Source organism: Catharus ustulatus, chromosome 16, assembly GCF_009819885.2.
Source record: "Catharus ustulatus isolate bCatUst1 chromosome 16, bCatUst1.pri.v2, whole genome shotgun sequence".
Taxonomy (NCBI): domain Eukaryota; kingdom Metazoa; phylum Chordata; class Aves; order Passeriformes; family Turdidae; genus Catharus; species Catharus ustulatus.
Genome location: NC_046236.1, coordinates 9018537 through 9046395, shown reverse-complemented (window position 1 = coordinate 9046395; position 27859 = coordinate 9018537). Strand labels below are relative to the sequence as shown.

General features: G+C 43.8%; 3 protein-coding genes across 5 annotated transcripts; 2 read left to right on the top strand and 1 right to left on the bottom strand.

The window, feature by feature from the left end:
• Positions 1–271: 271 nt before the first annotated feature.
• On the bottom strand, positions 272–15467 carry REXO5 (RNA exonuclease 5). 3 transcript variants are annotated; one of them, XM_033074408.1, is made up of 19 exons: positions 15306–15467; positions 13529–13650; positions 12517–12643; positions 11555–11639; positions 10936–11085; positions 10705–10793; positions 9770–9885; positions 8892–9030; positions 8239–8333; positions 6824–6926; positions 6096–6232; positions 5673–5781; positions 5240–5350; positions 4977–5114; positions 4394–4486; positions 3731–3950; positions 3018–3211; positions 2386–2495; positions 272–492 (listed from the first exon to the last, which is right to left on the bottom strand). In XM_033074408.1, the coding sequence occupies exons 1-19, from the start codon at positions 15411–15413 to the stop codon at positions 423–425; spliced, it is 2316 nt and encodes a 771-aa protein (XP_032930299.1). In that variant the 5' UTR covers positions 15414–15467; the 3' UTR covers positions 272–422. The 3 variants fall into 3 exon arrangements, with proteins under 3 accessions (XP_032930299.1, XP_032930301.1, XP_032930300.1); XM_033074410.2 differs by lacking the exon at positions 15306–15467 and adding an exon at positions 13992–14163; XM_033074409.2 differs by lacking the exons at positions 12517–12643; positions 13529–13650; positions 15306–15467 and adding an exon at positions 12296–12498.
• A 126-nt stretch (positions 15468–15593) lies between these two features.
• On the top strand, positions 15594–21076 carry ERI2 (ERI1 exoribonuclease family member 2). Its single transcript, XM_033074326.1, has 8 exons — positions 15594–15616; positions 15875–16014; positions 16486–16613; positions 16765–16921; positions 17446–17546; positions 18402–18483; positions 19134–19222; positions 19433–21076. Exons 1-8 carry the CDS (start codon positions 15594–15596, stop codon positions 20774–20776), a joined length of 2064 nt encoding a protein of 687 aa, XP_032930217.1. The 3' UTR covers positions 20777–21076.
• Positions 21077–22287: 1211 nt separating this feature from the next.
• On the top strand, positions 22288–26112 carry THUMPD1 (THUMP domain containing 1). The gene is made up of 4 exons (XM_033074510.1): positions 22288–22548; positions 23050–23230; positions 23572–23820; positions 24405–26112. The coding sequence occupies exons 1-4, from the start codon at positions 22333–22335 to the stop codon at positions 24731–24733; spliced, it is 975 nt and encodes a 324-aa protein (XP_032930401.1). The 5' UTR covers positions 22288–22332; the 3' UTR covers positions 24734–26112.
• The last annotated feature ends 1747 nt before the right edge of the window (positions 26113–27859 follow it).

Here is a 27859-nt window from a genome sequence, read left to right as displayed (position 1 = left end):
CCAGAAATCCACACAATTCCTGGGGTAGCTGTTAACTGCTGAGCAGCTGCTGCAGGCTCCACACTGACATGGTTGGCTGGTCTATGGCCTGGATGTTCCAGGGGAGATGCCCCAGCTGGTGCCTTGGTCTCCAGCAGGGAGTGACATCCACAGCCAGTCCTGCCCAGCTCCTAGGGAGCACTGCTCTGGTTTGCCCCAGTGCTGCCTGAGCACCTGCCTGGCTCGACCTTCCCACAGCAACAAGGGTTAATGGAAAAAGTTTTGTGCTTTGAGACACTTTGAATGGCTTTTATTTTTAGACATTGTAGAAGATACAGAGTGAAAGCCTATTGTTCTTATGGTAAGAGATCTTTAAAAAGACGTCAATATTTAAAGTAATTAAAAATATCTTAACAAAAGACTTTGCTTAAAATCTTGCCAGTTTAACAAGCACTCCTCCCTTCATCATCTTTTATTCCCATCAGACCAAGGCCAGACTGTGATCCATGTGTGCTGCAATACAAGTAAGAGGTGTGTTAGTTCTGCTCAGTTCAGCCTTCACACACATAACTGCTGGGCTGCCTGTGAGAGGCCTGCACCCCCTGGCTCACCACATTGAAAAATTAATTTTTTCCACCCCATAATCATTTGACATCCTTTTTAATCAAGAAGCCTCCTCTGAACTGTTGGTCCTCAGGGAAACAGTAATACAGGAACCTCACACTTGGCAAGAAATCTCTTCCCAGCTTGAGATGGAGCTCCCATCCAACCCACTCAGCAGCCTGAGAGTGTGAGCCAGGCTCTGTGGGCTTCCACAGGCTCTCTGTGGCTGCAGATTCCTGAATCCACCTGTTCTGCTGGTGGGATTCCTACTCTTTGGTGATGGAAGATTGTGCTAAGTGCAAATAGTTGGAAATGGCCCTGGAAAAGTAAATTGGGACGTGCTGAGCCCAGTGACTGCTGCAAAGGACACTTGGTGCAGATTGCAACTGCCAGCTATGCTTGCCTCAGACCTTCCTGTGGGGTGACAGGTGAGTGTGTGCAGGGTGTGTGAGTGATACAGGGGGAGAGAGGCAAATGATTGCTCAGATGCAGTTTGAGCCTGAAGAAGCAGCTGATCCAATGCCCACATGCACTGAAGTGCCCCCAGCCAGGTCACACTGTTTGAATCCAAGCTGTGCCCAGGGTGACCTGCAGGGAGTACTCTGCTGGAAAGGCAGGAACTGCTGCTGGCTCTGTTTGTAAACTACAGTTGGGGTGGGGGGAAGAAACAACTGATGGTCTATTGAAGATGACAAATTATATTTTTTTTCCTAAAGTTATTAGTAACTGTACAATTGGAGCAAATCACACCAAGAGCAGCCCTTGGCTGCAATGGTTTGTCACTGCCATTAAGCCCAAACATCTCTTGGTTTCAGGTGAATCCTCTAGGGACATAGTTTGGAGCAGAGGATTATACAGCATCATGGCTCTTCTCAGGAAGCCTTGCAAGTAAGGGAGGGGAACCTGGTGTAGCTGCCCAGTCAAGCAAAAGAGATGCTGCTGAGCAGCTCTGGCTCTGCTTCTGTTTCAGGGCATGTCTGGTGTCTCCACAAGGAACAATGCCCCTTCTGCTGAGGGCACTGAGGAAAAACAAAGGTAGGTGTGACCTTTATTAGGCTGACCAGTGACAGTGAGAGCACAGAAGGCTGTTTAAGTGATTGTGTCCTCAGGAACCAGGGCTTTTCTTAGGAAAGACTGAATCTCTCTGGTTAATAGTTAAACAGTGAGGCTGTGGCAGTTCAGGCCCAGGGGCTGGATGCAGGAAGCCCACTCCAGCTGGAAGTATCCCTTATAGCAGTGCTGCAGCCCAACTCAAATGCATGATCTGCTCCTTTCTACAAAAGCTGAAGGACTCAGTGAACAGATTTGGGTTTTTTCATTCATCACATGAGAATAAGAGCATGAACCACCTCCTGGATCAGCTGTGGCTGAAGCACATTGTGGGGCACCACAACACAACAACTGGTAGGTGAGGCCTTGGCTGCAGTAATTAGGTGGTTCTAGAAACCACACCCCCCAAAAACTCCTGCCAGCATGGAAACTCTGCTTGATTCTCTCACAGCCACATAAAACTTATCTCACAGTCATCTTCTGGGGGAGGTGGGTGAACTGGTAAGATCTGTACAATTAATCAACACTGTGGACCCTCAGACACATGAACTGTGACTCAAGCCTGCTGTGTGGGCATAACTTGGCTGAGGTTTTACTGGCCCAATATGAAAGTGAGATTAAGTACAACAGCTTCTTCAGCCTTTCTTTTAGACTTTCTCTTCCTTGTGCAGGGCTTTAATTTTTAATAGAATAAGATAAAAATGTTTGGCTCTCTATTTTCCTTGATTCTTTACAAAATAGGTAGTAAGTTACCTGTTCACTCCAGGGAAGAGAACAACGCACAGGGTGTTGTTCTGCAGGCTCCTATAAAGCTTTTTGATATGGTGATCTAACTTCTTCACCTTTTTCCTTAGATCCTGCTCCTGCAAAAGTGAATAGAAGCATTAAATCCCTGACCTGTGGGATGGTACAGGTGAGGGCAGCAGTGCTGCTGCTCCTGCCAAGAGCCTTCCACTTGTCAGTGCAGTGGCCCAGCTGCAGGGAGAACCACAGGCTCTGCTCAATGGCACCATGGCAAAAATGAGAGCTGCACCTCCAGAGTTCTCAGCTAGAGCTCTTCTTTCCTGTGCAGCCACTCAGATCTCCCTGTGACTCCTGTGCTGCCTGTGCCCTGTCAGCTCTCCAGTGCCAGGCTTCAGTTCCTGGGCAGCACCACCCACTATTTGGTTTTAATGTTATGCAGTGCTCTGCAAACATCACATTATCTTTCGTGGTGTTATCTCTCACACTGCTCTATGAGAACTGATCCTTGGCAGCTCCTTTGCTCCAGCACAAGGAGACCCTTCTGTCACAAGCAGCTCTGCAGCTCCAAGTTACCACTCCTGGTTCCCAGGGCAGTCCCTCCTCACTAATTGGAACAATCTCCAGCAGGGCCTCACACTCACAGAGTCTGACAGCTGCTCCATTTTCTCATAGAAGATGTGTTTTCCTTGCTTCCCATTGCTGCAATTCATTTGCCAAATCCATCTCCAGAGGTGACCTGGAGCAAGAGCATTCCTACTTCTTAGCTCACTACCCTTCATGGTCCATCCATTTATAGCTTCAAGGGCATCCACAGCACTCTGGGTTTTCTGGAATTCTGAAATGCAAAGAGAAGGGAACACACTTTGGCAATGCTGTTGCTGCCTTCCTTGGCACCTGCAAGGCAGGGCTGAAGGTGTGGAGCAGGAGGGAGATGAGAAACAAATCACTGCAGCAAGCAGATCCTCATCTTGCTGCAGATAAACATCAGACTAGAAATGCCAGTTGGCTGCAGCAGCACTCATCAAGCTGTTCTCACCTTTCAGGGGTGACTACTGGTCTGTGTGAAGCTGCACAGTAGCCACCCCTCACATGGAAGTACTGGAGCCCATTGGCTACCCTGAAATTTTTCTAAGTAAATGTTTGGGGGGTTTTTTTAAGCAGTTTTTTTCCTCCTAAATATTTAGCTATAAAGTGCTCCTCCAAACAATGTGTGCTTTCACTGGAGCATTTTAAATATCATCCCTTTGAGCCTACCTGGGTTTCAATAGCTTTTGCTGTGTCTGTGCAAAGTCCCAAGGGCTGCTGAATGAGTTTATTTGAAGGAAATATGCAGGGTGTGTGTGAAGCTACTTACTGAGGAAACAGCAGTTCCTGTGCTTTCCACTCTGAAGATCCTTTGGCAGGAACAGTGTTTCCAGGTCTTTCAACTGGCTGAATTCTTCTTGCAAGTCTGTCTCTGTTAATGAATTCTTTAGACCAGCCACATAAATCACACCTTCATTTTCTACATCCAGTTCTAATTCCTGAATCAGAACATTGCAGTCCAGCATTGCTGCAGTGACTGGTCTCTGGACCTGGAGTGGATGCAGCAGGAAAAAAAAGCATGTCAGCCCCCACTGCTCTGTGTTCTGAGCTTCTATTTTAAAGTATTTTTCTCCCATTACCAAAAGTAGACAGGTTATTTTCCATCACTTGAAATAATTATGACTAACGAAGGCCAACTTAATTAGTCATGATAAAGGGAGATCATATTTGTGATGCAGAAACACTGTAAAACTAAAATGCCATACTCTTTATAGCCCTGTCACTTGGCTCTGCCTTTTCAAGCTGGAGGTCAGCATGCTTCTAACTCCCTTCTACTGAAAGGCAGAAAGGAAAAAAAGAGGGATCCACTTCCTTTCTGCTAGTGGCCCTGAACAACACAAGTAGCCAGCATTTGCCCAGATACACTGCTGTGATGTTTGGGATACTGGAGGCTGTGCCTGGGCTGAACACAACTTTTGCTGTTTGCCCTTACCTTAATGCAGGATCCTGCTACCTCAGCTCCATTCAGGCATTCCACTGCAAGCTGGGCAGCTTCCAGCACTTCGTATTGGATACAGACATATGGCTTGAAATAGAAGAGTGAGATACTTCAGTTTTATCAGTGAAATACATTAGCTCTCCCTTTTAAAAAAGTCAGGTCTCAGTAAAGTTGTGCTTTCTTTTAAAAGTAGAATAATATAAAAATTTTGGGGGTAAAATTGTAACACTCCACATACTCTAGCTGTTTAAAACCCCCTTCAATTAACTCTTTAATTAGCACTACCTTTTTTTTTTTTTTTCCTTTGGCTATTAAAGGCCTTAACAGATCAGTTCTCTTTAGAAGGACAAAAATCACCTCAGCTTCCCCAGTGCTTGAAACCCTCTGAGCAGCACATGAGCTGCACTTGTCATTGTGTAAAGCAGCTTTTTAGGTACAATGATTGTAGTTGATGACTAAACTTCCACAAAAAAAATTCCAAACAGAATGACTGGTATTTCTCTGGTTCTAATCCATATCTTTCCAAGACTTTAGTCAGACCTTCCAGGTCTGTCAGCAACCTTTGAGTGCTCCTCACCTGGAATGTTTCAGTTACCACTGAAAGGGACTGGATTGGTCCACACCTCCCAAATTCTTTCTTCACAGACTTCAGGCAAAAGTTTTCTTCAAAAGGACCTGCGTAAATTGTCAGCATGTCAGTCAGCTTGCTTCTCACCTGTTGGAACACAGATTAGAGAAGGCACTTCACAAAGCAAATGAACTAACTACTCAGTGCCTCCTGATAAATCATATCTCTCTACAAGCTCAGCACAAACACTATTCTCAAATAAAAAATAATACCTTTTCATGAAGTCCAGCATGAAGGTGAGATGCAAGATACTCTGGACCCAAACTGAACTGAATGATACTGAATTTGGACAGAGGAACATCTTCCAAGGCTCTCTGAAGAATCTGGAGAGACAAGAGCACACAGGATAATTGTACTGCAGAGGATCAGAAACAAGGCTATCGAATTGAACTCCCAAGTTTAATTTTCATGATTGTCCAAGAAAGCCCTCAGGCAGAAATTCTTCTTTGGTGAGTCATGAGAGGATGCAGAGGATCAAAGCTCATTTCCGAAATGCTCAAATGGATTTAGCTAACCTGGTATTAACACTATTGCTAAGAGTACTGTCAGTCAGCTTTTAAAATAGGACTCATCTACCCACTCCCAGAACAAGAACAACTTTGAACTATTTTGATGCTTAGACCAACCCACTCTAAGTCCATTCACCTGTTTGTTTGAAGTGCTCAGGTTACTCTGACACAGGCCAGAAGAGTCTAATCCCTGTCTGCCCAAGAGGAGGGGTTTTTGGCCAGTCACCTGCAGACAATCTAAAAAACTAGCAGAGAGAAGTACACTGTGAATCACAATACTTTTCAATATGGGGAATAAAAGCTTTCAAGAAATGCTTGTCAGAGGATTAAAATTCATTTAGGAAATTTGAAAGAATATTCTTGTCCACAACATCAAAAGAAGCCTAGGAAATACTCTGTGAAATTTAAGATGAAACTGCTTAAAGTTTTTCAGCACTATGCTGCAATTGTTTGTGTCTGTCTAAAGATCCTAATGGCTCCTGAAAAACATAAGGCACTTGTTTGATTTTACTGAGGATTCAACTGAAGGAAAAACACACATATTTGAGAATCTTATTACCATGGTTTGGGTAATGGTGGAGGCTCATTCAGCTGTTCCTGGAACCCACATCCTTGTGGCTGTAGCACAGCTTTGTTCTGTGAGACCTCAGCCAGTTTTTCAGCTGTCAGAAGCATCTCCAAGTTTAGTTCTGCTACCTTGGGGAAGGAAGAAGGTTATTAGCTGGCTTTCATCTCATCAGCTAATTGTAGCTGACCAAAAAGCCTGTGCTTTCCCTCTGAGTCATGTAGGCACGCTCCAGCAGTGAAGAAACATTCATTTCTAGCCTTATTATTTTCTGTTGTCATTTTTGAGCAGGCAGCACTCACAGCATCAACAGGCAATCATCTCCAAAAAAGTTCTCTCAGAAATAAACAACACAAGGGACTCATAAAACCAGCTGAATCACTACCACAACACACAAGGTCTCTCTTTTCTTTCATCTAGACAAATGACAGGCATTCCTGCAGGCTGGAAGTGTCTCAGTCCTTCTTTCCCCAGTGCCTCTCTTCAGGATCAGCAGCAATGCTGGCAGATGTCAGTGAGTACTGAGCACTGGTGGTGCCCAGGTTATTCAGGTATCTGGATATAGGCTGGAAGTTACAAGCTGTCAAAAAGGAGGCCCCTATAACAGCTCCATTTTCTCTTTTAAATCAACAGGAAGATGGGCAGGAGTGGAGTTTTTTCCTTTGAAAGCACAATATTATGTTCTGTATTTTAGGAGAGAAATCTTAATTAGATATAAGTACCTTTGTGGGTCCTTGCTCAATGAAGAATTGAGCTAATTCCAATGCAGCTCTAGCATCTTCTGTAGGATCATGCCCAAGCTTCTGTTCAGACTGAATCTCCTTCCTAGGGCATCAAAAAAACAGGCAGGTTATCTGTTTTTCCACAATGACCAACATCCTGTCTTTTCTAATCTAGGTCCTTTTCAGGCAAAAGAGCTTTCCCCTCTCCAAAAAGGATTTCAGTTCTGTGCAGCAGCATTCTTGTGACATATTCCCAAAAGTTACTGCAAGAAATGTTTTTCCAATGTTGAGCAAAGTGGTTTATGGAATTTACAGAATCACAGAATTTTGGGTTGGAAGAGACCTCCAAGATCATTGAGTCCAACCCATGTCCTTACATCTCCACTAGACCATGGCACTGAGTGCCACATCCAGTCCTCCTTCGGCAGACCATTCCACTACTTTATTATTCTTTCTGTGAAAAACTTTTTCCTAATATCCAATCTATATTTCCCTTGGTGCAGTTTGAGACTGTGTCCTCTGGTTCTGTCAGTGCTGCCTGGAGAAAGAGACCAACCCCAGCTGAGCACAGCCACCTTTCAGGGAGCTGTAGAGAGTGACAAGGTCACCCCTGAGTCTCCTTTTCTCCAGGCTGAACAAGCCCAGCTCCCTCAGCTGTTCCTCACAGGGTTTGTGTTCCCAGCCCCTCACCAGCCCCGTTGCCTCCTCTGGACAGGCTCAAGCGTCTCAATGTCCTTCCCAAACTGAGAGGAAAGAACTGGACACAGCACTCAAGGTGCAGCCTCACCAGTGCTGAGTACAGGGAAAATTTGATAAAAGCAGTGCTAATACTTGCTACTCTGATGCATGACTATTTTTAAATTTTACTTCTTTCTTGACCAATAGCCCAACTCACAATTTGCACACAGAGAGGAAGGCAACTGTCAGTTCAGTGAAGTTTGGCACTGCAGAATATTTCCATTCACTGTGAGCATGGGGAGAACTATCTCACTACGATACTATCCAATGATACACTGAGAAATATGATTCAAGTCAGTAAACCAGACTTTCATGCATTAACCTTTCTTTCTTTCTTGCTAACTGAAACAGCTCTCATCTGTGTAAGCCAGAGTGCCTCTGTTGTTCTACAATTCAATACATCTCTACAGCCCTGCAGGAAGGCGAGTTTTGCTGGGACTCAGATCTGGTTGGGTCACAGCATTCCTGCTTGCTCAAAGACAAGTCCATTTATTATGCTGCCTGATGTTTCAAGCAGCCAGTAAATTCCTTTTTACAGTGTCTTACTTGCACAACCTGCTCCTTTCTTTTGAAAGTAACAAAATAGTAATTCAGATACTATTAGTAGCAGAGTAAGATCCTATAGCTCACCATGACAGTTTCTAATCTTTCCCATGACAGTACAGTAATAATCTTACCCTAAAACAGCTTTGGCTAGAAATTTTAGCTTAAATCTTCGACCTTCACTTCTGGCGAAAAGCAGTGAAGTATCAATTACGCTGGGGTGGATCATCTGGAGGAGAAAAATCATCACCAGTTTAGTTTAAGAACAGCAGACATACAGAACTGGACAGTAACTCCACAATTTTCTGTGCTTCTGCCTTTTAATTTCAGTTGCCAGTTTCTCCCTGGCAGATACCTCACCCACAAGAGAGCAAAAGGAATAATGAAACAAGTCCAATCTCCTTTCTACTTCCCACTCTAGTGGGAAGATCGAGATTGGGTTGGAAAGATTAATTATGATTAATTTTAGATTGGTTAAATTACCCACAGAAAAGACTTCAGTTCCCCCCAAACCAGAGCTATCAGAAGCATCTGGCTGAAGCAGAGGGGTAAAGCTGCAGTTGTGACAATATTTGTGTCTGGACTTCTCTCTTTTGGGTTCTGAACAGCCCCTTGTAAATTTTATAGCTGTAAGGAGAGTTCTTGGCTTTTAAATTCCTTATTATGAATAGCCCTATTCATAACAATTAACAAGTGTTTATTAATAAAAAGAGCAATTGTTATAGAGTTTTCAGGTGTGAATTGAGGAACACAGGGTTGGGAAAAATATTCTTAAAAACATACTCACTTCCAAAGCCTGAAGATCAAAATTTAAAGAATGGCCCACCAATACTGCATCATGGGGAAGCATTTCTTTTAGCCTGGTTTGGATGTCTGACAGTCTTGTCTTCACTGGAAGAAGCATTTTCTTTGTGACTCCTGAGAATCTTCAAAACAAAAGTTGTGTCAGTTAAAAGCAATACCTTTAGCAACAGTGTGTGCTGGAAAATATTACAAGCAGGTCCTGTAAAATATGAACTCCTGTAGCTAATCACAGAATGCTATTTACTGTTTTCTGTTCCAACATCAGAGGATATACTGTAGCTAAACTAAGAGTGCCACCAATCTGTTTCAAAAGTTTGTTTCTCCCAGGTATTCTTAAGTGATGCAGTTGGCATCAGAGAGCACAGGTAAGGAAATACTGCAAGTCTGATGGTGGAAGGAGATGCTTCCAAGTAACCTGAGGGGACTGGGACATCACCTCCTGGATAAAGCCAGATGAAGTTTTGAAGAAGACAAGTCTTGAATTTTGCCTGCTTTTGTTATAATCCTGAGCCCCACCCTAAAGCTCTATGTACTTTTTACATATGAGCAAATTTAGCTATGGACTCCATCTTATTTTATAACCAGGAGTGAAGAGTAGCATGTACTGTGTATCATTAGTTACAGAACTTTCCCATGGACACTGCAGAATAGCAATGGTTCTGCCTAGTAGCCCCATGGGCACTGTGCAGCAGACTGTACACATGATATCACACAGCAAGAACTGTATTCTTAACACTGAGGGAAATGCAGCAAGCATCTCTGCAAACCAAGGGGTTTCTGAAAGGTCCTGTGTAACAGCCTGAATTTGACAGGGCTGCAGCTCTGAAAGGCAAAGAAATAAGAAAGGTTTGTGCAAGTGACCTGGTGCAGTAGTTCATCACTCTGCTCTCAGGCTTGACCAGTTCATTCAGGAGGCACTGACCCTGGGCATCCACCAAAGACACACGGGTGACTTCATTCCCTTTTGCAGTCACGCACTGTCAGGAAGAAGCAGAGGCAGTTGTTGAATCAGCATGATGCTGGCACTCAAAACCTCAGCTAATATGTGCTTTGGCTGCAGCAGCATCACTTCAAACGAGTTCCTTGACTTAGAGATCTACCACTCATGGTTGGTGGGTTTATACTCTACTGTGCTTCATTGTAATTGTTAAATGTGCACTGTAGGCACAGTAAACACAGAGGCAAGCACAGCACAGAAAAACATTGTAAGAAGTGCTGATTTCACAGAATCAGTCTCTGCTCTGCACTGCACAAATGCCACTAACAGCTCCAGCCCCAGAGATTTTGTACAATTTAAAGGCAGAGCCCAGGTTGTATCAATAGTTACTCAATGCTCATGCCAAACAGACATCTCTGCAAGACTAAAACTGCACTAAAGGAGGACTCTTCACCAGAGCAGTTGCCAGAGGAACTGTGATGGCTACAGGAAAGATGTGTGACAGGGAAGTATCTTTCCTTTCCCAAACCTCAGAGAGAGCTGAGGAGGAATTCCACAGCAGTCTCATGGGTTATTGCAATATTGCTGACAAGCTTGGAAGATCCAGCTGCTGCTCTGGGCACCAACAGAACTGAGCTCTCTTCTCAGGATATTATTTCTGTCTCATTGCCAGCACCACTGCTGGGGCCTCTCCCATGTCTGCCTTAGCACTGGTACCATCAAGGAAGGGACTGGCAGCACTTATGAAGATATCAGAAGTGCTTTCACAAATAGACAGAGTGTTTGGCTCACTTGGGAACAGCTGTTAAGAGCTGGGTGCCTGACTCTGTGTTGTCAGGCAACACACATTGATTTTTACCATTTCACAATCCAGGCCAAAGAGGGGGCTGCTGTCTGTCCTCTGCTGATCACACTCTGTGGAGATGTAGCCCTTGGATCTAGGGGAACCTGGAGGGAAAATAAACCCAGGAATAAGAAAAAGACCTTTCTTCAACAACTTGTCTTATATGACAGAACATACAAACTGTCAAAATTAAAAACAACCCCCAACACAACAAAACAACTAATCAGCCCTCACTCAAAAACTGACCTTCTATGGGATAGCCATTTTTTTCCTGCTCTTCTAAAGTTAGTGTATAACTTGTAAGGCCTTGTTTTTTTGCTCCATATCTCTGAATGATGGGATCACATTGCAAGTCTGAGTTTTCAGTAATGCATTCACTGCTGGTGGAAGTCAAGCCTGCAAAAAAAAAAAAGAAGCCAGCATCTGTCAAGCTCAGTTTCTGCATCACATCAACATTTAGAGGCTGCACCATTCCAAATTACTACTTGGAACAACAGACTGGAGAGAGAGGGTCAGAGAAAAAGACACACAGCCTTCTTAGCTCAAACCTAATTTATATATCTGTCTCTCTAATTAGATATATCTTGGAATAAAATATTCACAAAATGGGTAGTAAAGCAAAAGGGATTGACATTAAATGTGTTAAAAACTTTCTCTCATTTTGCATTCACTTTGACAATTGGCCCAACATGAATTACTGAACTAGTAAGAGTAAGAAGTCTCATGGTTTAAGCCATTGTACATGTTCCTTTCTAAACATGTTTACCATGGCTGCACACTGGGATTGCAGAGGATGCAAGTCATACATTTCTGTTCAAAGTGAGTCACTGTCTTGAAAGAGACAATGCAAACCCAAACAAAATACCTTGTGGAGTGCTTTGAGGCTTCAGGTTTGTTCCTTCTCCATACAGGCTGACTGGCAAGTTAGCAGAAGGTGCTAATGTGAATCTCTGAAAAGAGAAAATGTGAAAATGTGTTTGTGACTTTGAAAGACAGGCAGAAATAAGAAGAGAATGAAGGGTTTATTGATCCCCAAACCAGCCAAATTCAGAGGAGAATGGATAAAGAAATAGTGGAAATACATTTGGTGTTTTATCAAGTAGAAAAACCCAACACAAACCAAACCAGTTCCAATGAGGGATGATACAGGACTCTTTGTACTACAGGACAGATTTGCCTTGGCTGATATGATCAAGAAGGCAAATCTCAAGACCTTCTTTGATAGAAACTAAAGCCAGTTCCTGTCTTTCCAGTTAAGTCCTGATTTACATTTGCTGCAGTTCAGGAAGAACTCTCTAGAACCTTGAATTCAAGTCCTTCTTTCTTTCTTTCTGTCTCCCTTCAAAAATGCTGTTTGTAAGTAGGAAATTAAAATAATTATTTTAATACTATTTTTGGGAAATGGGAGAAACTTGACATAAAATACAAATAATAAAAGTGATATTTTTTCAACCAGTGGGACCAGCATAACTATATTGAGAGTCTCCTCACTCAGAGTAAATTCCAAATTATTGAAATGATTCCAAGATATTTATAATCTAATTGACATCCTGTAGGTGCAGGATACATAACAGTCAGATGACTAAAACATCAATAAACATTTCACCTGGTATGGCTTCAAAGACATATGTCTTGAAATCCTGTTCCTAATATCAAAGGCCTGTCCTTTGTTCTGAGCTGACAACTGCTGCAAACAGATCCTCTCACTTGCTGTCAAGGATGGGCACATCCTTGGAAAAGGCAGTAATTCCACTGCAGCCATTATCCCTGGGATGTTTTCAGGACAGGAAGAAGCTGAGAAGACACCGATGCAGTCTGGGGACTTACATGCCGGAACACTTTCCTGAGGTGTTTGAACTGTAAATAGAATCTGTAGAAATGGAGTTGGCTCATTTCATGTAGAACAACAACCACAACCCCAGCCAGGTGGCTTTGGTGATAAATACGGCACCAGCTGCAGTTAAAAAAGAGCAATAATTAAAAAAAGAAAAATAAAAATCAAAGCAAAACAATTATCAAGCGCTCTTAAAAAACCAGTTGGAACCAGCCCAGTTTTTAAGTCAGTAAATGGCAAAGTGCCAAATGACTTCAATAAGAAGAGGCTTTATAGCTTATCTTGAACAGCCACATATTCCTGGAAGCAACAGAATACAGGAGACACAGAAAGAAGAGTTATTGCAAATTTCTGCTGCATACCATTTCAAGACATGTATACCTCATCCATATGCATCAGAATGTGAATATAGCAGCAACTTCAACTGTAGTGATGCAGTCTGGTGAATTCATACATCAAAGTAAGTTTCACAAAATAATTTTCTATTTGCTATTAAAATCTAAAGTGGGGTATTTTCTGCTTTGAGTTCATTTGAAAATTCATTTAATTTAATTTTTGCCATTCAGGGTCACAAACCCTCCTCAGCCTTTCCTTTCCAGTACTGAGAAGTGGCTCAGAGAAAAGGAGAAATGGCTAAAATGTTTTTTTTTTTTCTAAAATGCTCTAGAACATTCTAGCACTGTTTCAATTATATCTAACATGAAATGCATTAATACTTTTACAGGGTATTTTGTTTCTCAGTGTGTGGAGCTTCTTCAGTTCCACAGCAGTCATTTAGTTTTTCAAAAGTGCACGAAACAAAGCGATGGAATGGTAGGATTTCTGCCAGAAGAGGAATTCTGCTTCCTGGCCAAGTCTAACAATAACTTTATCTGTACAATCCAGGCTGCCATTATGGAAACTCCATGGCAAGTGCTCCAAACCCAGCATGGCCAATATTCCTTTAGGAATGTTTTCACAGCTCAGGAGAACAGGAGAGCAGGCTGATTGCAGCTGTGGGTGTACCTGGGCTGTGCTGCATTGTGGCATCTCCCCAGAGCTGCGTATTTCAGCAGCTCATACAGCTGGTCCTGGCTGATTTCAGAGTCCTCGCCAAGCAGAGCTGCTGACAAACGACACGACTTTTCCTGTGGAAAGGGAAACGCTGGTAAAGAGAGGTTTCATGTAATCACACCATGAAAAAAGAGGAGAAAGAAACTATTTGGATACAACCAGCTACATTTAAAGTAACTCTTCCACTCATTATGGGACTACAGTTTCCTTGCAGATCCCACTTTAATATTACATTTACTCAACATTTCAGTAACCCTGCTACTCCAACTTCAAAGATTTATTTCATAAAGATTACCACAAGCAGATATATGCAGTAAGGAGACAATTGCTACGCAAATGCAATATCCTAGTCTCTCAACCCTTTCCCCCACTGCTGCTTTAAACATTTGTACAAGTGTTACAGGTAGCCACTCACTCTACGGGAGGCTTTTTCTGTCTACAGCTGGGATCTGCTCTGCCAGAAGGGTTTGCTGACCCCTGCAGGGAAACATACTTCAGTAAAATCCAAGGAAGATGCAGAAAGAAAACACTGAGGAGATGAGGTGGGGACTGTGCCACGCAGTTCTACACAGCAATTCTCTAAAGCCTAAATGCACAAATTCTTCTAAAGGCTAATTAGCAAGTAAATGCGGTATTGTGATCTCCACTGACCAGACGGCCTGCTCCAAAGAACTCCTGTAAAAATTTTAAAGCTATTCTTTTTATAGGTGATGAAAAGCCATCAAGGCATACAGCGGGAAAAACACCACCCAACACGAGAATGTAAAACTTCACAGCATGAACAACCACCGGAATTTCTTTTCCCCTGCACACTAAAGTCGTGTGCTCAGTAATTTGGACAGAGCCTGCCCACACGGGACTGAGCTGGTGTGCTCTTCAAGACATTGTCATTGGGTAAAGAAGTTCAAGAGAGGTGACAACCTTCGTGGCTCCAGTGGTTAAGAATCATCTGGCAATAACAGCACAGGCTGGTGTAATTGCTAGTGCCTCACATCTCATGCTAAGCGAGACAAGTAATGACACCGTTGTTTTCAATACGGTCTAATTAAAGCTTTGTAAAAAAACCTGCACAAAGAGCAGAGGGTTTGATTCAGCAAGGAGAGGGTTCTGCCACCCACAGGAATTTGTCTCTGACCGGGTACAAACAGGACTGATCTCACAGGCTGGACACACCGACTCCTGTTGTGAGGCACTGACTCAGGGTGCCCTGGGTGCTGTTACCGTGGGGCTGCTCTGCATCCTTCAGGGCTGAGCACACACAACGCTCCTTTCAAGATCTGCTTTGTTTACGAGAAGATTATATTGGAGAACGTGTATATTCTTTAAACAAAATTCCTTAAATGTAATGCTGAGCACTCCAAAAGAGTTACTTTCCACATCTCTAGGAACAGAATCCGAGCCATTAACGGGATCCCCAGGGCAGTGGTCACGGCCCCAAGCCTGCCAAGGTTCGAGAAGCGTTTGGACAATGCTCTCATGCACATGGTGGGATTGCTGGGGCGTTCTGTGCAGGCCAGGAGTTGATGAGCCGTGTGGATCAACTCAGAACATTCCATGATGCTGTCTGCGGGCACTGCCTGTTCCCGACTCTCCCGGTACACCGCCGCTGTACTCGGCTTTGCTGAGCTCACCGCATCCCAGCGCGGGACACAGCACAGCCCCGAGGAGCGGCGGCAATGGGCACAGGGCCCGCACCGCGCTCCTCGCAGCGCCGGGCGCTCGCTCTCACCTCGGGGCCCAGGCCCGCGCCGCCGCCATCTGCCTTGCGCCTCTTCCGCGGCCCCTCCGCGCCTTGCCCGGGCCGCTTGCACCCGTTGAGGCACAGCCCCTTCGCCATGTCCGGCACGGGGTGAGGCGGCCCGGCCGGGCACAGCCCCGCGCTGCCGGCAGCTCCGGGATAGCTCTGGGATCGCGCTGGGCGGCGCGGCCGGAGCAGCCGAGCGCCGAGAGCGCGATGGGGGCGGGCCCGCGGGAGCTTTGAAATGGCGGCGGCTCGCTGAGGCGGCGGAGGGTGGCCATGGCCACCAAGCGTCTGGCCAGGTCCGTGTCCCGTGTCCCGTGTCCCGTGTCCCGTGTCCCGTGTCCCGTGTCCCGTGTCCCGTGTCCGTGTCCCGTGTCCCGTGTTCGTGTCCGTGTCCCCGCAGCTCCCGGGCTGTCCCTGAGCGCGGTCCGTGTCCCGTGTCCGTGTCCCCGCAGCTCCCGGGCGGTCCCTGAGCGCGGTCCGTGTCCCGTGTCCGTGTCCTGTGTCCGTGTCCCCGCAGCTCCCGGGCGGTCCCTGAGCGCGGTCGGTCTCCGCAGGCAGCTGGGGCTGGCCCGGAGCAGCTCCCGGGCGCGGAGCGGGCCGCGGGCGGCCGCAGGGCAGCGCTTCGGCTTCCTGATCGTCCTGGACTTCGAGGCCACGTGCTGGGGGGACCGCGGGCAGCGCGGGCCCGAGATCAGTGAGTGCACCGAGCTCTCTTTGAACCGTGTGTCGTCATGCGTCTTCCTTGCATTATGTTCCTTCTAACCCCTGGAGTTTCAGCCCCAGTGTAATGGGATAATAGATAGATAAATAACAGAAATGTGTATATATATATATATATATATATACATATCACAGAATATTCTGAACTGGAAGAGACCAACAAGTATTATCGAGTCCAGCTCTTAACGAGTGAATGATCCACACAGGGATCAAACCCACAACCTTGGACTTACCAGCATCATGCTTGAACTCTATGTTTATATATATGTGTGTGTATATATATATATGTGTATATATATATAATAGAATAATGGAATATGATGAGTTGGCAGGGACCCATATAAAAATGATATAATTCCTGTGAACAGTTTTAATGCTTCTGGCTTTGTGTTTTGGTTCTGTTTTGTTTGTTTTGTTTCTTCTTCTACTTCTGTGTTTGTTGCAGTTGAATTTCCAGCAGTCCTGTTAAACACGTCGACAGGAGTGATTGAATCTGAATTCCACATGTACGTCCAGCCCCAGGAGCATCCTATTCTCTCTGAATTCTGTAAAGAACTAACTGGTATAACACAGGTATAATTGTGACTTAATATTGTTTTACAATTGTATGATTTCTGTTTACTTTTTTATTTAAAGAGGCCTTTAAAAGGCTGAAAAGAAATATATCTGAAATTAATTTCAGTGCGTTCTAAATCATACATATTTCTTGTTCTGTTCTTTGAAGAATCAAGTTGATGAAGGGGTGCCTCTAAACATTTGCTTATCACAGTTTTTGAAATGGATTCAAAAGATACAAAAGGAGAAGAAAATTATATTCAGTACAGATGGTCAGAGTAATTGTGCTTCAGAAGCAAAAGCGTGTGCCTTTGTTACTTGGACAGGTAAATAACATTTTCATTTGCTTTTTCTGCATAGTAATAACATTAGGTGGCACTAGTGAGATTGTGTCTTCATTTCTAGGCAGCCAGAGTCCTGTTACTAGGTATTAAAAATGTGGAATATTGGGATAAGACTGCAAATATGAAATCCATGGAATCCTGATGTGTTCTGTTCACTGCCTCTTTGACTCCAGGGTCTGACACTGTTACATTTTTCTGCTTTAGTGAACTGTATGACCATTCTTAGTGTGTCTAAATGAGTTGATGTCTTAGAGATCTTTAACTGTCTGAAGTTATTTACTAACAAAAGGGGTTTGCTTCTTCTGGTGTCCCGTTGCAGTGTTCCCCATGGACAGACATTTCACAGCCTGTGCCTCCTTGTCCAGCAGCACAGGATGCTGACGGTGTGTTGCTGTTGTGTCCCTTTATGTAGATTTTTAGGCCTCATAAAGGGACACACAGGCTACATTATGTGGATTTTAGGCTGGTTCTGTAGTGGTGGATTGACTGTGGCTTTCCCTGCACAGACTGGGACCTGGGTGTGTGTTTGCACTACGAGTGTAGAAGGAAGCAGCTGCGCAAACCTGACATTCTGAATTCCTGGATTGATCTCAAGGCGACGTACAGGGTGAGAAGATTGACAGACTGAAACATTTCTCCCCACACTCACCTCAAAGGCTGACTGTACCTGAGCTTACAAGGCAATGCTGGATATCCCAGTGACCACAGTAACCTGGTTTTATTTTGTATTGTTATTGCTCAATAACCAACTGCCCTAGAATTTGAATAGAAATCTTAATGCTAGGAAAAGATTGTTGTTTGATAAAAGAATGATAATTATGAAAATTTAGGAGCTGCTCTTCCTTTCCTGACATGTTTTGCTTTCCTTGCTTCCTCTTTTTTTGTGTGCTCTTATTGCTGCCTTATATTGCTGTGTAGGAAGTCATCATTATAGTCTGTTTTGAGGTACTTTGAGGTACCTTAGAGGTAGGCAGCAGAATTAGATCTCTAAAGATAAAGAGTGTGAATATTTCCCCTTTCTAGTGATCAAATCAGATACTCATATCAGGAGCAAGTAATAATACTCACTTTTTTCACTTACAAAAAAATCCATACCTATGCCAAAAATATTCATGCCCATGCCTTTGATTGCATCTTAAGGTATAATTTATAGTTGTATTCTTTAATGCTGGTCTGTTAAGACTTTCATCAATGTAAGCCATAGAGTGCAGACAACTGACTCCAGAGCTCAGACAGAATGGATTTGCTTAAGACTGAGAGAAGGGATTCATGTTCTTTCCATTCTGATTTCTAATAGGGTAAGTCACTTATAGTATTATCCTGTATTAAAATGCAGATATCCAACTTGCTTAATTGCCTTGTGAGATTTACTATTCTAGGGGAATATTTCTGAAATGGCTTTGTTTCACTAGGGAGAGGCTTTGAAATGCTTCATGTTAATCACCTGCATTTCTTTTCTTAGGCCTTCTATAACAGAAAGCCTAAAGGACTAAATGGAGCTTTGCAGGATTTGGGGATAGTTTTTGAAGGACGGGAACATTCTGGTAAGCATGAGGATCCTCATTTTAATACATATATAAATATATGTATTTAGCTAAATAGCACTGTTCAGCTTTAGTTAGCTAACTTAACCTGAAGCAGCTAGTTAGTAGCTAGTCATCACTCTGAGTACTAACTACTGTTTCAGGTTATGCCATGTTCTGTCCAACAGACCATCAAAACAAGAAAGGCAAAGTGTTCTGAGATCAGTTTGTTATTTCTAACCTCATACTTCATTTCTGAAGTCTTTTCTACTACTGAGTGTATGTTCACAAGATAATTTATAAATTGCTAGGATGCAAAAGAAAAGAGGTGGAGGTGGATGATTTTACTTGATAGCTCTGGATATCATGTTAATGTGAGAGAATTCCAGTACAATATGTTGTTTTTTTAACTTGATTAATAAAAAAAGCAAGGATATTTAAAATTGTGAATAGATATTCAGCTCTATGGCTAATTCTTCAGATGTTTCAGCATAGAGAATTTGGAATTTTTTATTTCCACTTCCCTTTTTTGAACTAGATGACTAAGTGTCACAGTTCTGTGACTCCTTGTCATTCATGTAAGGCTTACCTAGCTTACATTTTTCCTGTAATAAGAACTGTTCCCAGTAGCAGTTTAAAAAGAAGACATTGATATAACCATACTTTTGAAGGGTTGGATGATTCCCGGAATACTGCTCGTCTTGCTTGGAGGCTGATCTGTGACGGATGTGTGCTGAAAATTACCAAATCTTTGGATAAGGTTAGCCACTACTTTGTATCTCCCTGTCTGCTTGCTTTGTAACCTGGAATACAGATGAAAGGTGAGCTATTCAAATAATAAACCCAGCATCTTGACTATGATTTGGAAAGAACATCCTTAGGCTGATACGCTTATTAATTTTGTGCATTTATTCCCAAAATGTCTGGGTATTCACTTTCCAAAATCTGCTTTTGTTTATGGACTCCCTAGGCACATCAGAAAAGTAATTTAATTTCCAGAACACTGGCTGTAAATATCACTGAGAAGACTCCACTGGGAAGTAAAAGCAGACCTGAACCATCTAGAGATGGAACTTGTGAAACAAAATCTCTGGCTGAGAACAAACACAAGAGTATTGCTGGAAACAAGATAAATTCTGATGTACAGACTGGGGAACAGCAGATCACATGCACTGATCCCTCTGCAGATGCCTGTGTCATACCCAGCAGCAGCTCAAGGACTGAATTCCATGCTCAGTCCCACAGCTCTTCAGCAGCATCTACTGCCAGGTTTCCTGTTCGTCTGGGTCTGGCACGGCCATGTCCCAGTCCTGCATCAACAGGCATCCAGCAGGGACTGAGCATTGGGCAGCCTCTGAGAACAACCAGGCCCAGCCTCCCAGTGCAGGGATCAGGGCTGGTGCTTGTCTCCACCACCATCCCCTCAGTTACTCTCTCCAGTGGGGACATCAGCACCAGTTCTGAGTGCTTGTCTCTGCTGACAGACTGGGAAGATGTTGCTTTGATACCAGAATCTCAATATGAACAAAATTCAGACTCTGCTCAGCTCAAGGATGACTCAAATACAGATAGTCTAACAGTGTTTGAAGAAGAAACTATTTCAAAACAATTGGCTGTGACAAGTTCAGATGATCAGAGTTTGGAGGAAAGTGCAGCACCTGTGGAACCTCTGAGGTCTGTTGTTTACAAAAGTCCTGATACTACAATCTATAATATAGGGACAGTACAAAGGCAGACTTCAAAATTTTCAGCTTTTAAGTTACCATTTGCAAAGGGAAATGCTGTTTCAGCACAATCAGCATTAATTAGAAATTACTCTACTCCTTTGGGGGTTCCTAAAAGAAAGCCAACTAGTCCAAAGACATGCCCACCAGCAAAAAAGCAGTCTTTTCATATACATGAAGAGAAAACTTCCTCTTTTGATCACTCCTTACCTTTGAGAAGTTCAAATTTACCCAAAGTATCTCCTGCTGTTCTGAACTCCACAGTCAATTTGAATGAGGCTGTAAGAGCTGTGAGAAATGGAAAAATAACTCCCCCTCTGTGTAACTGTGGCCGAAGAGCCAAAAGACTCTCTGTGTCAAATGCTGGCCCAAATCACGGCAGAGCATTTTTTTGTTGTCCTGTTGGCAAGCAAGGAGGTGATAAAAAAAGTTGTGGATACTTCAAGTGGGAATATGCTCTTCTGAAAGAGAAATCTAATGATCTTACCTTTGATGCAGATGCTTTGACCTCTCTTGGAACTGTTTCTAGTAATACAGAAAATTCTTCCTACAAAAAGTATTTGTGTCTTAGACCCTCTATGAGAACTTGAAAATGGATACAATCTTTTTGTCTGAATCCTAGGCATTTTAATGCTTTTCATGCTTAATGTAATCAGGACAGTCAAATGATTCAGATATTGTCAGAATGGGATGAAAAGGACAGTTCTTAGTTAAATAGAAAGTTGCTCAAACACACAAAAATATCAGCAGATCACAAAGTAACTCCTTAATGAAGTGTGAGAGAACAGATAAAACTATTAAGTGCTAAAGAGTATGAGCAGCTGTTGCTACTATTCTTAAATTTCTGTTCTATCATATATTTTAAATACTTTACTAGTCCAGTCCTTAAAGATTTCAATGACACACATTTTATTTGCACTTTTTTCTAAATATTTGTAATGCTTACAACTTTTAATTTTTGAAACTTTTGAAACATTTAAAAATCTCATTAGGAGATGTTGCACATCAAAAGTGATTCTTGAAGCAAAAGTATTCTGTTAAACTCTTACAGAGTTTTTTATCCTTTAAGTAACAATAAAGATAAGATCCTGATATTTCATTAAATATTTTATTTAACACACATTACTGTTGTGCTCTTCCCTCTCTGAGTTTCCCATTTCATTTGTATCAGTGTCTGCTTTAGCTCATAGTGTAGCCCCTGGGACAAACAAATGATGGGAATCGGGTACAAATGCATTCAAAATTAAAGTAAGAAGGATATCGTGTAATGTCTTACTTTACATTACTGTGCAAGTGTCTTACTTTGTAAAAATCCTGCAAAAAAAGCAAGTACTTCAATTTTTTCTCCCCTTCCATCGCATTTTGCTTCTAATGGTGGTTTTCTTGTATTGGATTTGGGGTAACTGCCTTGGTCCAGTTTTTTCCACAGATCAAAACCTGTTACAATTCTTACGCCCTTAATTGTCCAAGAAACTTAAAAAGTTACAGCAGGGCGAAGGAGCTCTTACGGACCGGGATGCACACGGACACCTTCCTTTAGGAACTCCACTACGGCTCACACTGTTCTGTTAGCACATGTTCGCTGTTTTTCCAAGCCTCCGTTTACCTGTTCAAAGAGGTTTTGGTTTAGCGGCTCCCTGAACACCGTGACGCCTCCGGGAGTCGGACAGGCAGGGAATTGGCCGGAGCATCACCCGTGGAGGGCTCGGGTCGGTGTCGGACACGGCGTTACAGGGCTGGAGCGAGGGCTGCTCGTTCTGCTCAGCCCGGAATTGTTAACACAGACTTTAACTCTGGAACCGGAGCTCGGGAGAAGCATCGAGGGCTGCGAGTTTGGCCGCGGCTGAGCGCGCCACCAGAGCGCTCCGGAGGCTCGGTCCCCGCGGCTCGGTCCCGCAGTGTCGGTCGCGCACTCTCGCTCCCCGCGGCTCGGTGCCGGTCCCCGCGGCTCAGTCCCGCACTCTTGGTCCCGCACTCTCGCTCCCCGCCGCTCGGTCCCGGTGCCCGCGGCTCGGTCCCGCACTCTCGCTCCCCGCCGCTCGGTGCCGGTGCCCGCGGCCGCCGCTCCAGGCGCGGCGCTGTGCCGGGCGGGCGCGGGGCGGGCGCGGCGCTGACGCCATCGCGGCGGTGCTGGCGGAGCTGCCCCATGGCCGCGGCCGAGCCGGCGGCGCGGAAGCGGCGGCCCAAGGGGCACTTCGCGGCGGGGGCCGGCCGGGCCAAGCGGCCCCGCGGCGCCGGGCGGCAGCTGGAGGCCGGCATGCGCGGCATCCTCATCACCTGCAACATGAACGAGCGCAAGTGCGTGGGGGAGGCCTACAGCCTGCTGGGCGAGTACGGGGACCTGCTCTACGGGCCCGAGCAGGTGCGTGCGGCGGGGGAGCGGGGCGGGCGGGCGGCGGAGCGGCACCCGGGGCCGCGGCTCCACACACGGGTGTGGGGAACGAGCCGCGTGTGTGGAAGGAGCCGCGTGTGTGGGACAAACCGCGTGTGTGGAAGGAGCCGCGGGTGTGGGACAAACCGCGTGTGTGGAAGGAGCCGCGGGTGTGGGACAAACTGCGGGTGTGGGACAAACCGCGTGTGTGGAACAAACTGCGGGTGTGGGACAAACCGCGTGTGTGGAAGGAGCCGCGGGTGTGGGACAAACTGCGGGTGTGGGACAAACCGCGTGTGTGGAAGGAGCCATGTGTGTGGGACAAACCGCGTGTGTGGAAGGAGCCATGTGTGTGGGACAAACTGCGTGTGTGCCGCACGCCCCGAATGTCCCGGCTCTGCCGACGAGTCCCCTTGTGAGTGTGTGTGTGCCCCGGGCTGTGGGCTGTGCGCTGCTGCTCCGTGCTCACCAACAAATGGTGCCCGTGTGAAGTTTTCAGATCACGAGGAGAGGCTGTCTGGAAGCGACAGGGAGGAGGATGAGGATGATGTCGAGGCAGCTCTGAAGAAGGAGGTTGGCCAGATCCGTGCCTCGACGGAGCAGAAGCTGCGGCGGTTCCAGTCGGTGGAGAGCGGTGCCAACAACGTGGTGTTCATCAGAACCCAGGGCATAGGTGGGACTTCAGCTCATACTGAGTAATGCAAGCTGCTCTCAGCACTGTTAGTACAAGGCCACAGAGTGTGGCTTCCAAGTATTCCTGTATACCAAAAAAAACACCCTTCCCTTTGGCCATTCCACTACATTTTGTTGTTAGTGAAGAAGCTAAAGGTAGAGAAAACTGCCTTGACTAAACAATCTTTGATTCCCTGGTTTTGGTATGGTAAAACAATGCTTTACATAGAAGGATTTGAGGCTGACAGCAGTGCAGCCAAGTTCCCAGCTTATTATTTAGAAGGGGAAGAGGAGAGATAATGCCTTCAATTTGTTGCTCACATCTAACTGTTTTTCTTGTAGAACCTGAGAACCTGGTGCATCATATACTAAAGGATATGCACACCACTAAAAAGAAGAAAACAAGAGTCATTCTGCGCATGTTGCCCATTTCTGGAACCTGCAAGGCTTTTATGGAAGATATGAAAAAATACACGGAAACGTTTTTTGAGCCTTGGTTTAAAGCCCCTAACAAGGGTACTTTTCAGATTGTTTACAAAGCTCGTAATAACAGCCATATGAGTAGGGAAGAAGTAATTAAGGAGCTGGCAGGTATGTATGGATTTCACATGAAACAGAAGAGTTTACATGCACAAGTATATTGCATGCACAACATGGGTCAGACTATTAAAAGAGGTCATAATAGACTTACACATTTGTTGCTTAAAACCTCTATGTTGAATTCTGAAAGCTTCTCTAAGACTTAAAAGAAGCTTGACATCAGTATTCCTCGTTGATGTCTTAAGAGACTGTAAGCAGAAGAGGGAACAATGTTGAATATAATTGGCAGTATCAGTTAAATGTGCTTTGAAATGACTGCTATTAGGCTTTCTCTCTGGATGCTGTATTGAAATAATAATGTTACTATTTATGTTCAATATTTGACTCATAGAGTAGCTCCAGCTTACTTGAGTATTTTATTGAATGGATAAAAATTTAGAGAGAGGAGGCAAGATCCCCTCAGTTGTAGCCAATTATTTTTGTAGTTGCTTAAAACAGCAGAACAGAGCAGGATGTTCCACTAGTAGGACTGAAGTAACTAAAAAATAATCTCACTGCAAGTACTGAGAAACACGACATGCTTATGCTCTTAAACATTTTTCCCAGCATCTTTTAAATTGCATCTTCTTTTACAGGAATTGTGGGCAGCCTCAATCCTGAAAACAAGGTTGATCTTAATAATCCACAATACACGGTTGTGGTGGAAATAATAAAAACCGTCTGTTGCTTAAGTGTGGTGAGGGACTATGTTCTGTTCAGAAAATACAATCTACAGGAGGTGGTGAAGAGCAACAAAGAAGATGCACAGCAAAACCCATCAAGTCTGACAGAAGAACAGAAATCAGAGGTAGTTAAAGCAGAAACTGAGGAGGAGGAGGAGAAGAGCTCTAAAGAAGTAAAAGAAAAGAAGAATCAAAGTGAAACAAAATCCGAGTCCAAGGGGAATGATGCTCTGACAGTGTAGAAAATGTGATATAAGGGAAAGGTAAATGTAATCCAAACACATTAAAAAAAGTTGCCCTAGAGTTCTGAAAGGGTGCTGAAATGAGGAGAGGGGGTTTTGTTTTGAGGTCCTGGTTTTAAAATTCACATGTGTAAGAATTTTAATGCTCGTTGCAGGTGGAACTGACATTTCAGCAGATGTAAAGGTGCTCAAGAGTGCATCACCTTTCTGGTGAAGCTTGCTGTCCTGCAGCTTTGTTCTGCATCTCCTGTACCTGGCACACAAAGCAGGGGTCTGTGCATGTCTGTGTAGATGTGGCCAGCCTGACATATATGAACTCTGTTATATCTGGAGGCTACAGAAGCCAAAAGGCAGCACAGAAGCAGCTCTGAGCAATTACTGTCAGAAGTGAGAGATCTGTAAAAGAGTTGGTTGCAGAGGGTTTTGGGAAGAAGTGAGCTGACAACTGCAGAACTCAGTAACGTTTTTCTGTGTGAACAACAGAATGAGGTAAATCTAATAATTTGATGGAGGGTTTTATACATATATTTATATATACACAAAGATATGCTGTCTTGACATGAATGGAAAGAACTGTTATATATAAATACTTGAATATTATGAGATGATTTGGAGTAAAAGATTGGACTGTTTTAGAACAGTAGAAGTACAGTCCAGGCATTGCTGATGGTTTTATCAAAAACTACATGTGTGTTTACATTAGCTGTGTATGCAGCACTTACTGGTTTATAGTAAATGCTGTAGTCACTGAATGGAATCCTTTTGACTAATTTCCTGCAGATAGCCTTTTGCTGCTCTTTCCAAAGACTCAACCCTTGGGGGATTTTATAAAGTGTTTCTGGTTTTATTTTTTTTCCTAAGTGTCAAAGTTTGAGTTTAAATACTGCTTGGAAGCTTCTTATGAAGGAAGCTCTCCATTATACTATACTAGATAAGGGGAATTAAATTTTAATTTTTGGTACAGTTTTAGCTTTATGGTATTAATTTTGTTTCAGACTGAAAGAAATGCTAGTGAGTCTTTCTGTTGTCTTATTGTTACAGTGGACTGTCCCTGTGACTCCTATGAACCAATCAAAACCAGTGCAGCTATAACTTGCTTTCCAGCAGGGTTTTGAGTATGCTTCTTGTAGAGCTTTCTAGCTTTTGTATTTCATTTCTAGCATAAAAGCCTGTGCTTTGCTAATGGGAAAAGACTTCTCTTGAAGAACACAGTTTGTTACTTGTCTTGGTTTAATGAAAAGGATGTGTTCAAGTCTCTCATAATTTATATTTTCCTCTTCTTTCAAAATCGTTTCAGAAGTTGGAAAAAGAAGATGACTTTTTTCCCTAGTCCTGTCTGCCTTGCAACCCATTTATTAAAACCCTGATTTCTTATGTCCCGTGGTGTTTTCTTTAAATTTTTGAAGATTTTCATATGTGGATTAAAAACATCAATGTTTGAGTGACACAAAGGAAAGAACCATCTGAGACCAGACACAAAAGCCAGCTGTGAATATTTATTGGTGGCTGATGTTGGTAACCATGATTAATGACAGCTTACTTAACTTCTGAGGACAAAACTCTGGGTAATTAGTGTGAGTTTTTGTTTTCTTTCCTCCTCTCACTGACCTGTGTGCCTGATTTTTCACAATTTGCACTTTCTGCACATTCATTGTTTGGACATTAATTCCCTGGCTCTTCCACTCTGCCATCACGTTGGCTCAGTGGTTCTTCCATGGTCAGACAGTGCTTCAGTGCTTTGAATTCAAACCTTCAAGGACAAACTGTAAGACGTTATTATTTCACTTGCATAAATAGCGAGAAATTGCTGTCACTGTCAGTGCTGAGGAAAGATGTTACAGTGCCCAGACATCAGCTGAAAAAGTGGTGGTGGAATGTGGTGGTCTTAATTTGTCCCAATGCTGACTTGAAACTCAAGGATCATCCCTTGGTGTGAAACCCTGGCCCTGAGATTCGTTCTTCCCCTTGTGCTAGATTAAAACTCAGACTGGCTTGAGAAACTTGAAGGTAATTTCTTTTAAGAACAAGCCAATCTCACAGCCTCGATGTTTTCCACTACTGGCTTGTCTTAAGGGTCACAGCTATGTAAATAAAATATGAATTTTCATGTAATTCAGTTCATTTATTGTTTCAGTTGTGATATACAGCAGGGGAGAGCTTTAAGTAACACCCGTAACTCCCACTGATTGGAAGCAGCAGGTAATATCCTGTGCCCAAAAGAATAATGCCACAAAATCCTTCCTGTATTATATTCCTATTCAAAGAGCAGTCACCCTGTGGTTATGCCATCTTAAAACAGCTAATCCTGTAAATCTAAGAGGCTTAGTTTTGTGGCCTACCTGGAAAACAACATGAAATATGAGTAACTGTTCATTGTGGGCATGGTGTTCTTATATTTAAGATTGCTCTTGGGTCAAACTGGAGTGGCATGTACAAAAACATGAAAAACGCTCTGCCAGGACTGATGTTTGTTGAGTTGATGTGCAAACACTGCCCATTCCTGCAAGGTTACATGTGGGCAGTCTGCCTCCCCAGCCCAGCCGTGTCCTGGTGCTGGCTGGTGGCTCCTGCTGCCCAGGAGCTCCCACTGCAGAGCCCCAGAGCCCCTGAGCTCAGCACTCACCTGAGGCAGCAGGGAGGTCAAGGCAGTTGTCCTGCCTGGTGGGCAGACCTGTCTAGAGCATTCCTAAAGACATTAAATTTGTTTTACAGTACCCTTTTTAGGCTTTCATAGTGAAACGCTATTCACAGTAGCCTTATGAAGTTTTAGAAATATGGAATAAATCTGAATGTATAGAATATTTGTCTTTTAGAGAGTAAATAGGCCACAGCTGTCAATAAAAGTATTGCTGCCCACTTTGTGTTGTTTTATGGTCTTATATAATACATGTAGACATCATGAGGCTACTTATTTTATAGTTAGCTGTTTGGCTATTCCTTAGTATTGGTTCCCTATATAAAAAAGAGACTAAATTGCCTCTTCTCCTACACCCTTAGAGGTATCTCATTCATTAATGAGATATAAGTGTACAAGAGTGTTCAAACATGAGGAAATTTCCATTGGGAGAATTCTAACAGGGTTTAGGTAGAAGGCACTTAGTTGAGCAAATGGCAGAAGTTCAGCTG

What these genes read in the sequence shown, in the direction of transcription:
- ERI2 (XM_033074326.1), top strand. Translation starts at nt 15,594, where the DNA reads ATGGCCACCAAGCGTCTGGCCAG. An exon ending in AACTAACTGGTATAACACAG is followed by an intron (nt 16,614 to 16,764) that starts GTATAATTGTGA and finishes TGTTCTTTGAAG; the next exon opens with AATCAAGTTGATGAAGGGGT. An exon ending in TGAAGGACGGGAACATTCTG is followed by an intron (nt 18,484 to 19,133) that starts GTAAGCATGAGG and finishes ATACTTTTGAAG; the next exon opens with GGTTGGATGATTCCCGGAAT.
- REXO5 (XM_033074408.1), bottom strand. Translation starts at nt 15,413, where the DNA reads ATGGCGAAGGGGCTGTGCCTCAACGGGTGCAAGCGGCCCGGGCAAGGC. An exon ending in TCAGGAAAGTGTTCCGGCAT is followed by an intron (nt 11,640 to 12,516) that starts GTAAGTCCCCAG and finishes TTCTCTTTTCAG; the next exon opens with AGATTCACATTAGCACCTTC. An exon ending in CTAGCCAAAGCTGTTTTAGG is followed by an intron (nt 6,927 to 8,238) that starts GTAAGATTATTA and finishes TTGATGCCCTAG; the next exon opens with GAAGGAGATTCAGTCTGAAC.
- THUMPD1 (XM_033074510.1), top strand. Translation starts at nt 22,333, where the DNA reads ATGGCCGCGGCCGAGCCGGCGGCGCGGAAGCGGCGGCCCAAGGGGCAC. An exon ending in CATCAGAACCCAGGGCATAG is followed by an intron (nt 23,231 to 23,571) that starts GTGGGACTTCAG and finishes TTTTTCTTGTAG; the next exon opens with AACCTGAGAACCTGGTGCAT. An exon ending in AGTAATTAAGGAGCTGGCAG is followed by an intron (nt 23,821 to 24,404) that starts GTATGTATGGAT and finishes CTTCTTTTACAG; the next exon opens with GAATTGTGGGCAGCCTCAAT.